The sequence below is a fragment of the Pristiophorus japonicus genome, chromosome 30 (genome assembly GCF_044704955.1).
Source record: "Pristiophorus japonicus isolate sPriJap1 chromosome 30, sPriJap1.hap1, whole genome shotgun sequence".
NCBI lineage: Eukaryota > Metazoa > Chordata > Chondrichthyes > Pristiophoridae > Pristiophorus > Pristiophorus japonicus.
In genome coordinates, this window is record NC_092006.1 from 6,738,963 (window position 1) to 6,751,304 (window position 12,342).

General features: G+C 58.1%; 1 protein-coding gene across 4 annotated transcripts in view; it reads right to left on the minus strand.

Annotated features, from left to right (window-relative positions):
* The window catches only part of LOC139240178 (phosphatidylinositol 4-phosphate 5-kinase type-1 alpha-like), a 71,280-nt gene that overhangs the window by 10,457 nt on the left and 48,481 nt on the right, over positions 1-12,342 (minus strand). For all 4 annotated transcript variants that reach the window (XM_070868596.1, XM_070868597.1, XM_070868598.1 and 1 more), the window contains 4 exons: positions 11,344-11,428; positions 5,477-5,629; positions 3,520-3,667; positions 2,237-2,314 (listed from right to left, as the gene is read on the minus strand). In XM_070868596.1, the coding sequence (XP_070724697.1) occupies positions 2,237-2,314; positions 3,520-3,667; positions 5,477-5,629; positions 11,344-11,428 (464 nt within the window). The remainder of the gene's footprint in view (positions 1-2,236; positions 2,315-3,519; positions 3,668-5,476; positions 5,630-11,343; positions 11,429-12,342) is intronic.

Sequence of the window (12,342 nt, forward strand, 5' to 3'; positions counted from 1 at the left end):
CAGGAGTCGGCCATTCGGCCCCTTAAGCCTGCTCCGCCATTCAATATCACGGCTGATCTTCGACCTCAACTCCACTTTCCCGCCCGATCCCCATATTCCTCGATTCCCCATAGACTCCAAAAACCTGTCAACATACTCAACGACTGAGCATCCATAGCCCTCTGGGGCAGAGAATTCCAAAGATTCACCACCCTCTGAGTGAAGAAATTCCTCCTCATCTCAGTCCTAAATGGCCGAGCCCTTATCCTGAGACTATGACATAGAAACATAGAAAATAGATGCAGGAGCAGGCCATTCAATATGATCATGGCTGATCATTCACCTCAGTACCCCATTCCTGCTTTCTCTCCATACCCCTTGATCCCTTTAGCCGAAAGGGCCACATCTAACTCCCTTTTGAATATATCTAACGAACTGGCCTCAACAACTTTGTGGTAGAGAATTCCACAGGTTCACAATTCTCTGAGTGAAGAAGTTTCTCCTCATCTCGGTCCTAAATGGCTTACCCCTTATCTTTAGACTGTGACCCCTGGTTCTGGACTTCCCCAACATCGGGAACATTCTTCCTGCATCTAACCTGTCCAATCCCGTCAGAATTTGACATGCTTCTATGAGATCCCCTCTCATTCTTCTAAATTCCAGTGAATATAAGCCGAGTCGATCCAGTCTTTCTTCATATGTCAGTCCTGCCATCCCAGGAACCAGTCTGGTGAACCTTCGCTGCACTCCCTCAATAGCAAGAATGTCCTTCCTCAGATTAGGAGACCAAAACTGCACACAATACACAAGGTGTGGTCTCACCAAGGCCCTGTACAACTGCAGTAAGACCTCCCTGCTCCTATACTCAAATCCTCTCGCTATGAAGGCCAACATGCCATTTGCTTTCTTTACTGCCTGCTGTACCTGTATGCCAACTTTCAATGACTGATGTACCATGACACCCAGGTCTCGTTGCACCTCCCCTTTTACTAATCTGTCACCATTCAGATAATAATCTGCCTTCCTGCTTTTGCCACCAAAGTGGATAACCTCACACTTATCCACATTATACTGCATCTGCCTTGCATTTGCCCACTCACCTAACCTGTCCAAGTCACCCTGCAGCCTCTTAGCATCCCCCTCACAGCTCACACTGCCACCCAGCTTAGTGTCATCTGCAAACTTGGAGATATTACACTCAATTCCTACGTCCAAATCATTAATGTATATTGTAAATAGGGGTCCCCAGCACAGAACCTTGCGGTACCCCACTAGTCACTGCCTGCCATTCTGAAAAGGACCCGTTTATTCCCACTCTCTGCTTTCTGTTTGCTAACCTTGGTTCTAGACTCCCCCAGCCGGGAGAAACAACCTCCCTGCATCTACCCTGTCAAGCCCGTTCAGAATCTTCTATGTTTCAGTGAGATCACCTCTCATTCTTCTAAACTCCAGAGAATATAGGTCCATTCTAGTCTCTCCTCATAGGACAACCCTTTTATCACAGAAACCTCCCAACCCAGCACGAGTGTGACTGTTAGTCAAAACAACAACCGTCATTTATATAGCGCCTTTAACGTAGCGAAACGTCCCAAGGCGCTTCGCAGGAGCGTAATTCACAGACTAAATTTGACACCGAGCCACACAAGGAGATATTAGGACAGGTGACCAAAAGCTTGGTCAAAGAGGTAGGTTTTAAGGAGAGTCTTAGAGGAGGAGAGAGGGGCAGAGAGGTTTAAGGAGGGAGTTCCAGAGCTTGGGGCCCCAGGCAGCTGGAGGCACGGCGGGCAACCGTGGAGCGGTGGGAATCGGGGGGGATGCGCAAGAGGCCGGAATTGGAGTTACTATCAACACTGGCGCCACCAGAACATCTGAATCCCCAAACTCCCGCGGCAAGGACAGAGAGCACTTTCGATATCCCCCACCGAAAGGCTCCAGCAACCAGTTGAGCCACAGACACACGGGCAATCCCCAGAGAGACAAAACGCGGGTGGATCGGTAATCCCAGGCGGTTCTCGCATTGATCTAAACCGGTGGACACGGAGCGCCCTTGGGGAAGGATAGAGGAAATCTGCCCCGCATCTCCGTAAGCTGGGTCTAAAAGGAACCTGCGGCACAGTTACCCGTTTGCCCCCCCAGCAAGGGGAGGACTTCCAGCATAGTTGACCGAAATCGCGCCCAATTCAGATTTGAGACGCACCATCTTCCCACAGCCCTATGCAACCACCAGACCCTTTTGCCCCAGCCCCTGTACGCTCACCTTTCTACACTGCCGGCAATTTGTGTGTTCGGTTGTGATTCCGTCTGATCAGCCGTTAGCGTGTCCAATCCTAGCGGCCTGCAACAAGATTATGTCCCAAACATTAAAGACCCCAATTAATTCAACAGACCAGACCCAGATTGGCTTTGAAATAAAATCCATTCAGATCAGATATGATTTTATTGAAAGACGGAGCAGACTCAAGGGGGCAAATGGCTGACTCCTCCTATTTCTTATGTTCCTATTTCTTATGTACCACAACTTGCCTTTGTACAGCACCTTCAATGTCGTTAAAACGTCTCAAGGCGTTTCACAGGAGTAATTATCAGACAGAAATTTGACCCCGAGCCACATAAGGAGATATTAGGGACAGGAGACCAAAGGCTTGGTCCAAGAGGTAGGTTTTAATAGTGTCTTAAAGGAGGAGAGAGAGGCAGAGAGGTTTAGGGAGGGAGTTCCAGAGCTTGGGGCCCAGGCAGCTGAAGGCACGGCCCACCGATGGTGGAGCGATTATAATCAGGGATGCTCAGTAGGGCAGAATTAGAGGAGCGCAGAGATCTCGGGGGGTTGTGGGGCTGGAGGTGGGTACAGAGATAGGGAGGGGTGTAGGGGCTGGAGGGGGTTACAGAGATAGGGAGGGGTGTAGAGGCTGGAGGGGGTTACAGAGATGGAGGAGTTGTGGGGCTGGAGGGTGTTAGAGATAGGGAGGGCTGGAGGAGGTTACAGAGATAGGGAGGGATGTAGGGGGTTACAGAGATAGGGAGGGGTGTAGGAGGTTACAGAGATAGGGAGGGAGGGAGCAAGGGCCATGGAGGGATTTGAAAACAAGGATGAGAATTTCAAAATCGAGGCATTGCTTAACCGGAAGCCAATGCAGGTCTGCGAGCACGGGGGGGGGGGGGGGGGGGGGGTGGTGATGGGTGAGCGGGACTCGGTGCGATTTAGGGCACGGGGGCAGCCATTTTGTAATGGAGGCGTGGCTGGAGCGGGAGCCAATGTCGGTCGGCGAGTATAGGGGGATGCTGGGTGAACAGGATTGAGAGTTTTGGATGAGCACTAGTTTAACGTCGGGAGGAAGGTGGAAGGCCAGCTAAGAGAGACCTTTGCCCAGATTTGGACAGCCAACGGGGCAATACATGGAAGTCGAATACTCTGTGGAAAAAGAAAAGGGGGGGGGGGGGGGGGGGAGTGGGACTAATTGGATCGCTCTGTCAGAGAGCCGGAACTCGCACAGAGGGCCGAATGGCCTCCTTCTGTGCTGCACCTATGCTAATACAACTAACCTTGTGACTGGAGAATTCGTTCCTGTGCTGCCCAGCCCTCCAGTTTCCACGAGAGAAGAATTGGACAAGGTGGTGGCTGCTGAGTCACTAGCGGCCTCGTCTAATGGCGGGGTCCTGGGCAGAATGTCGGGCCGCCCCAGATACGCTCCTGAAAGAAAGGCCAATAAAGTCATGAACCAACCGAGCATAAACTGAACTTGTCATCCATCACCTTTCACCTCCCCCAAAACCTCCCCATTCTATTCCTGGACTGAACAGAGGTCAGGATTGTGTCAGCTGCGGCTCAGTGCTGTCGCCTCGGAGTCAGGTGGTCATGGGTTTAAATCCCACTCCACAAAATTGGAGCAAAAAAAAAATCCAGGCCGACACTCCCATTGCAGTACTGAGGGAGCGCCGCGCTGTCGGAGGGGCGGCACTGAGGGGTTACAGAGATAGGGAGGGGTGTAGGGGCTGGAGGAGGTTACAGAGATAGGGAGGGGTGTAGGGGCTGGAGGAGATTACAGAGATAGGGAGGGGTGTAGGGGCTGGAGGAGATTACAGAGATAGGGAGGGGTGTAGGGGCTGGAGGAGGTTACAGAGATAGGGAGGGGTGTAGGGATTGGAGGAGGTTACAGAGATAGGGAGGGGTGTAGGGGCTGGAGGAGGTTACAGAGATGGGGAGGGGTGTAGGGGCTGGAGGAGGTTACAGAGATAGGGAGGGGTGTAGGGGCTGGAGGGGGTTACAGAGATAGGGAGGGGTGTAGGGGCTGGAGGAGGTTACAGAGATGGGGAGGGGTGTAGGGGCTGGAGGGGGTTACAGAGATAGGGAGGGTTGTGGGGGCTGGAGGAGGTTACAGAGATAGGGAGGGTGTAGGGGCTGGAGGAGGTTAGAGAGATAGGGAGGGGTTTAGGGGCTGGAGGAGGTTACAGAGATAGGGAGGGGTGTAGGGGGTTACAGAGCTAGGGAGGGGTGTAGGGGCTGGGAGGAGGTTACAGAGATAGGGAGGGGTGTAGGGGCTGGAGGAGGTTACAGAGATAGGGAGAGGTGTAGGGGCTGGAGGAGGTTACAGAGATAGGGAGGGGTGTAGGGGCTGGAGGAGGTTACAAAGATAGGGAGGGGTGTAGGGGGTTACAGAGATAGGGAGGGGTGTAGGGGCTGGATAAGGTTACAGAGATAGGGAGGGGTGTAGGGGCTGGAGGAGGTTACAGAGATAGGGAGGGGTGTAGGGGCTGGAGGAGGTTACAGAGATAGGGAGGGGTGTAGGGGGTTACAGAGATAGGGAGGGGTGTAGGGGGTTACAGAGATAGGGAGGGGTGTAGGGGCTGGAGGAGGTTACAGAGATAGGGAGAAGTGTAGGGGGTTACAGAGATAGGGAGGGGTGTAGGGGCTGGAGGAGGTTACAGAGATAGGGAGAGGTGTAGGGGGTTACAGAGATAGGGAGGGGTGTAGGGGCTGGAGGAGGTTACAGAGATAGGGAGGGGTGTAGGGGGTTACAGAGATAGGGAGGGGTGTAGGGGCTGGAGGAGGTTACAGAGATAGGGAGGGGTGTAGGGGCTGGAGGAGGTTACAGAGATAGGGAGGGTGTAGGGGGTTACAGAGATAGGGAGGGGTGTAGGGGCTGGAGGAGGTTACAGAGATAGGGAGAGGTGTAGGGGGTTACAGAGATAGGGAGGGGTGTAGGGGCTGGAGGAGGTTACAGAGATCGGGAGGGGTGTAGGGGCTGGAAGAGGTTACAGAGATAGGGTGGGTTGTGGGGGCTGGAGGAGGTTACAGAGATAGGGAGGGGGGGCCAAGGCCATGGTGGGGGGACTTAGAAACAAGGATGAGAAGGTTAAAAATTGAGGCATTGCTGAGCTGCGAGCCAATGTGGGTCTGCGAGCATGGGAGGGTCGGGGTACAAGTGGGTAAGGCACACCTCTTTCCCCTTTCCCCCACCGGTCCAAACACAGAGCTTCGATTGCGGACGGTCTAGATTACCTGGTTCTATGACCGCGTGAGTGATCTCATTGCTGGCCGCATGCGCTATGCTTTCCTCGGTCAAGGCTGAAGGTGCTTGTCCGGCCCCTACCACGGCAGGCCGTCGCGTTGAGGCCGTACCGGTTCGGCTCTTCTTCGACGGGGATGGTTTGACTGCGAAGGGGTACAACAGAAACTCAAGTCAGGTGCACGCCACGAGTCCCACGCCACACGTTGTCACAGCGCACGATCCATTAACACTTCCCACCCCTCCCCTCCCCTCCCCCGGGGACCTGGCACTGGATACGGCCTCGGTCCTCTGGGTGACCAGCTACTCTCTGGCGGCCAGCTCGGCAAGCTTTGGTTAGTCAGCATTTCGGTCTTGGTGCTGCGTTGTCGCGGTTACGGCACGAGCCACCTCGACGTTGGAGAGTAAAAAAAAAAAAAATTGGCAATCTTGGGATTCACCGGGTTTTAAAAAAAAAAAGTGACAACTGAACGAGTCTCTGGTTGGCTAGCCTGGCCTACACTCGGCTGTCGTCCCAACGCTACACGGCGCGGCGGGGCAACTGGGAAGCGGCCGTCAACGGGCCGGGCGACACGCCACAAATCAACGGTAAAGTGCCTTAGCACGGGGTGCAAGCGTGCCAAATCCTTCCCTGAACTTGCTCTCTCTGTGCACCTTTACTCTGCCCTCGGGATAAGGTCGATTACAGAGTGGTTGGGGTGGGGGGGGCGGGGAGCTCGGGTACGATGCTCCCCGTGGTTGAACAGCCATCTTTGCCCGTGCGATGGCCACTTGGGGCAAAGTACCAGAGGAATGGCTGGTGCCTTTGGTGACGTAAGAAATAGCAGGACTAGGCCATTCGGCCCCTCGAGCCTGCTCCTGTACCTTCAGAGGAGAGACGGGGGGGTGGGGAAGAGTTGGGGAGAAGCAGTAATCACACCCCAAGAGCCTCTGGGATCTGATCATTCCAAACGGGGTCTTGACCTTGGCTTCTCTCCCTCACACCGTCGGACAGGGGAGGACCCCGAACCGCTCCCCCGGTACCAGTTTTCACAAATCAATGCTTACTATCTCTGATCAGCCGAAAACTTTCACTGTGTTCAGTCACCCTATCCTTGTGATCGGGACGCGAGTTCGGGCCCAGGGGCAGCACGGGCCCAGCCCACACTGTGCGATATGTGGGCGCACTAGGCCCGTGCAGCAGAGCTGGTCTCCAGTCGTCCTGGTTAACCCTTGCCACTGGATCAGGACCTCGCTCTGTCAAGCCCGTGTGGTGGCTGGTGTGCAACGGCCACCCCACGTTAAAAAAATTCACCCACAGGCACCTTCCACCCTTCAGGATGTAGTTCAGGACCTGGGATATTAGGTCCTTCACTGGAACACCTGGGAACTCATCCCTTTTTGGCGTGGAAGCGAGTCATCCTCGCTTCGAGGGACTGCCCATGATGATACTACTTAACATTTAAAATATTTCAAAACTCAAGCTTGATGTCACCTACTTGATCTACCTTATCGTCTCGCCTACTCTTCTCCAACATGCTGGAGCTCTGCACTACGATCTTTGACCCTTCACCTGAGTATCTCAATCAAAAACACATTTAACAGAGACAGCACACACCACACAACAAGAAATCTTAAACGACTTTGCCACAAGCTCGCCTTCATTCCTAAACACGGGGCCCTCCACCGAGATGGCAGCTCCCTCTGCAAGTCCAACCTGGACCAGAGCGCAGCCGGTTCGTGAATAGGAACCCAACTCTCCTCTCTCTCCTTCCCCCTCCCCCCCCTCCCTCCCCACACACAAAAAACACCGAACACTGAGCAAGAGCCAGGTGAAATGAGGGTGTTCCACCTCTGCATGTCCCGTGTCTCTGAAAATTGGTGGGGGAACGGGGATGACAGATTTTGCCATCTTTTTTCCAAATCTCTAGAGAATCCAGATCCTCAACCCCTCACCACCCCCCCCCACCCCTATTTTTAATACTTTAGCCGCAGGAATTATTATAGGGATGTAAAAATGCGATGACCCCCATCCATAATTGTGGAGATAACTCAAACTATGTTCTTAAATGTCCTCCACGCTAAGCCGTTATACAAGACGTGTGGTGTGGGGGGGGGGGGGTGTAGTGTGGGGGGGGGTGTGGTGTGGGGGGGGGGAGGTGTTGGGGGGGGGGGAGGTGTTGGGGGGGGGGGAGGTGTTGGGGGGGGGGGAGGTGTTGGGGGGGGGGGAGGTGTTGGGGGGGGGGAGGTGTTGGGGGGGGGGAGGTGTTGGGGGGGGGGAGGTGTTGGGGGGGGGGAGGTGTTGGGGGGGGGGAGGTGTTGGGGGGGGGGGGAGGTGTTGGGGGGGGGGGGAGGTGTTGGGGGGGGTGTGGTGTTGGGGGGGGTGTGGTGTTGGGGGGGGTGTGGTGTTGGGGGGGGGTGGTGTTGGGGGGGGGGTGGTGTTGGGGGGGGGTGTGGTGTTGGGGGGGGTGTGGTGTTGGGGGGGGTGTGGTGTTGGGGGGGGTGTGGTGTTGGGGGGGGTGTGGTGTTGGGGGGGGTGTGGTGTTGGGGGGGGTGTGGTGTTGGGGGGGGTGTGGTGTTGGGGGGGGTGTGGTGTTGGGGGGGGGGTGGTGTTGGGGGGGGGGTGGTGTTGGGGGGGGGGTGGTGTTGGGGGGGGTGTGGTGTTGGGGGGGGGTGTGGTGTTGGGGGGGGGTGTGGTGTTGGGGGGGGGTGTGGTGTTGGGGGGGGGGTGTGGTGTTGGGGGGGGGGGTGTGGTGTTGGGGGGGGGTGTGGTGTTGGGGGGGGTGGTGTTGGGGGGGGGTGTGGTGTTGGGGGGGGGGTGTGGTGTTGGGGGGGGTGTGGTGTTGGGGGGGGGTGTGGTGTTGGGGGGGTGTGGTGTTGGGGGGGGTGTGGTGTTGGGGGGGGGTGTGGTGTTGGGGGGGGTGTGGTGTTGGGGGGGGTGTGGTGTTGGGGGGGGGGTGGGTGTGGGGGGGGTGTGGTGTTGGGGGGGGTGTGGTGTTGGGGGGGGTGTGGTGTTGGGGGGGGTGTGGTGTTGGGGGGGGTGTGGTGTTGGGGGGGGTGTGGTGTTGGGGGGGGTGTGGTGTTGGGGGGGGTGTGGTGTTGGGGGGGGTGTGGTGTTGGGGGGGGTGTGGTGTTGGGGGGGGTGTGGTGTTGGGGGGGGTGTGGTGTTGGGGGGGTGTGGTGTTGGGGGGGGTGTGGTGTTGGGGGGGGGTGTGGTGTTGGGGGGGGGTGTGGTGTTGGGGGGGGTGTGGTGTTGGGGGGGGTGTGGTGTTGGGGGGGGTGTGGTGTTGGGGGGGGTGTGGTGGTTGGGGGGGGGTGTGGTGTTGGGGGGGGGTGTGGTGTTGGGGGGGGGGGTGTGGTGTTGGGGGGGGGGGGTGTGGTGTTGGGGGGGGGGGTGGTGTTGGGGGGGGGGTGTGTTGGGGGGGGGTGTGGTGTTGGGGGGGGGTGTGGTGTTGGGGGGGGGTGTGGTGTTGGGGGGGGGTGTGGTGTTGGGGGGGGGTGTGGTGTTGGGGGGGGGTGTGGTGTTGGGGGGGGGTGTGGTGTTGGGGGGGGGTGTGGTGTTGGGGGGGGGTGTGGTGTTGGGGGGGGTGTGGTGTTGGGGGGGGTGTGGTGTTGGGGGGGGGTGTGGTGTTGGGGGGGGTGTGGTGTTGGGGGGGGTGTGGTGTTGGGGGGGGGTGTGGTGTTGGGGGGGGGGGTGTGGTGTTGGGGGGGGGGGTGTGGTGTTGGGGGGGGGGGTGTGGTGTTGGGGGGGGGGGTGTGGTGTTGGGGGGGGGGGTGTGGTGTTGGGGGGGGGGGTGTGGTGTTGGGGGGGGGGGGTGTGGTGTTGGGGGGGGGGTGTGGTGTTGGGGGGGGTGTGGTGTTGGGGGGGGTGGTGTTGGGGGGGGGTGGTGTTGGGGGGGGGTGGTGTTGGGGGGGGGTGGTGTTGGGGGGGGTGGTGTTGGGGGGGGTGGTGTTGGGGGGGGGTGGTGTTGGGGGGGGGGTGGTGTTGGGGGGGAGTGGTGTTGGGGGGAGTGGTGTTGGGGGGGGGTGGTGTTGGGGGGGGGTGGTGTTGGGGGGGGGTGGTGTTGGGGGGGGGGGTGGTGTTGGGGGGGGGGGTGGTGTTGGGGGGGGGTGGTGTTGGGGGGGGTGGTGTTGGGGGGGGGTGGTGTTGGGGGGGGGTGGTGTTGGGGGGGGGTGGTGTTGGGGGGGGGTGGTGTTGGGGGGGGGTGGTGTTGGGGGGGGGTGGTGTTGGGGGGGGGTGGTGTTGGGGGGGGGTGGTGTTGGGGGGGGGTGGTGTTGGGGGGGGGTGGTGTTGGGGGGGGGTGGTGTTGGGGGGGGGTGGTGTTGGGGGGGGGTGGTGTTGGGGGGGGGTGGTGTTGGGGGGGGGTGGTGTTGGGGGGGGGTGGTGTTGGGGGGGGTGGTGTTGGGGGGGTGGTGTTGGGGGGGGTGGTGTTGGGGGGGGTGGTGTTGGGGGGGGTGGTGTTGGGGGGGGGGTGGTGTTGGGGGGGGGTGGTGTTGGGGGGGGGGTGGTGTGGGGGGGGGGGTGGTGTTGGGGGGGGGGGTGGTGTTGGGGGGGGGTGGTGTTGGGGGGTGTGGTGTTGGGGGGGTGTGGTGTTGGGGGGGTGTGGTGTTGGGGGGGGGTGTGGTGTGGGGGGGGGGGTGATGTTGGGGGGGGGGGGGGGTGTTGGGGGGGGGGGGTGGTGTTGGGGGGGGGGTGGTGTTGGGGGGGGGGGTGGTGTTGGGGGGGGGGGGTGGTGTTGGGGGGGGGTGGTGTGGGGGGGGGTGGTGTGGGGGGGGGTGTGATGTGTGTGTGTGTGTGTGTGTGTGGTGTGCGTGCGCAAGTGTCTGTTAATATTTGTGCCTGTCTGAACACAAGAAATAGGAGCAGGAGTCGACCATTCGGCCCCTCGAGCCTGCTCCGCCATTCAGTAAGATCGTGGCTGATCTGATCCTGGCCTCAAATCCTCTACCCTGCCCGCTCCCCACAACCCTCGACTCCCTTACCGTTCGAAACACTTTCTGCAACATTTTAAATATGCACGCCAGTCGATCTCCGAGGCATGGTAGCCTTCGAGCCGAGCTTTTTAAAAAGGGGCAGCGGACAATTTGACACCGCGGTGTGCACAGATACACTTCAGTTGCCATTTAAATCAGGCATTCGCTTTGTTTGGGCATCTGCTCTAAACTCCTATATTCCCTATTTACAACGGCAACTGAACATGGGAACCCATCACACTGCGATTACTTCGAACGTACAGCACGGAAACAGACCATTGGGCCCCACCGTTCCGTGCCGGTGTTTTAAGCTCCACTCGAGCCTTTTTCCATCCCTCTTCATCTCCCTCCATCCCCATAGCCCTCTGTTCCTTTCTCCCTCATGTGTTTATCCAGCTTCCCCTTAAATGCATCGGTCCTATTTGCCTCAACCCCTCCCTGTGGCAGCGAGTTCCACATTCTCACCGCTCTCTGGGTAAAGAAGTTTCTCCTGAATTCCCCGTTGGGTTTATTGGTGACTGTTGTAGATTGACGGCCCGCTAAGTTCTGGTCTAACCCCACAAGTGGAAACATCATCTCTACGTCTACCCTGTCGAACTCCTTCGGAATCTTAAAGCCCTCCATCAGGTCAGCTCTCTGTCGTCTCTTTTTCAAGCGAAGAGAGCACCAAGCCTGGGCAGCCTTTCCCGATAGTTGTGGCACGGTGCTCAAGCCCATCCCTTCCTCAGCCGACGTTTCCACTCGCACACACCCCCTCCCGCCAGTGGTGGCGCTGCAGGAACGGTAGAACTACATCTTGGGAGCCTTTCTAAACACAGACGATGGGAACTCGTGAACGAGCAGATCTTCGACGGGAAGTAGCTGGACCCGACATTTCAATAAAATATATTGGCGACCGGATATTTACGTGGTATTTTCTTGAAGACCGTGCTGCACATGAACCGCTGAAATCGCTCGGCGTAGAAGCCCGGTCTGTGCACAGATACTGTATCCTGAGGCAGAGAGAGGGGAAGAAAGACTTGGATTTATATAGCGCCTTTCACGACCACCGGACGTCTCAAAGCGCTTTACAGCCAATTAAGTAGTTCTGGAGTGTCGTCACTGTTGTATTGTGGGAAAGCAGCAGCCAATTTGTGCACAGAAAGCTCCCACAAACAGCCATGTGATAATGACCCAGATAAATAGTTTTTTTTTGGTTATGTTGATTGAGGGATAAATATTGGCCCCAGGATACTGGGGAGAACTCCCCCTGCTCTTCTTCGAATAAGTGGCCGTGGGATTTTTTTACATCCACCTGAGAGAGCAGACGGGGCCTCGGTTTAACGTCTCATCCGAAAGACAGCACCTCTGACAGTGCGGCTCTCCCTCAGTACTGCCCCTTCGACAGCGCGGCGCTCCCTCAGTACTGCCCCTCCAACAGTGCAACGCTCCCTCAGTACTGCCTCTCCGACAGTGCAGTGCTCCCTCAGTACCACCCCTGCCAATAGTGCGGTGCTCCCTCAGTACTGCCCCTCCGACAGTGCAACGCTCCCTCAGTACTGCCTCTCCGACAGTGCAGTGCTCCCTCAGTACCACCCCCGCCAATAGTGCGGTGCTCCCTCAGTACTGCCCCTCCGACAGCGTAGTACGGCGCTCCCTCAGTACCGCCCCTCCGACTGCGCAGTACGGCGCTCCCTCAATACCGCCCCTCCGACAGCGCAGTACGGCGCTCCCTCAATACCGCCCCTCCGACAGTGCGGCACTCCCTCAGTACAGCCCCTCCGAAAGTGCGGCACTCCCTCAGTACAGCCCCTCCGACAGTGCGGCACTCCCTCAGTACAGCCCCTCCGACAGTGCGGCGCTCCCTCGGCACTGCACTGGGAGTGTCAGCCTAGATTTATGTGCTCAAGTCTCTGTGCCGTATGAT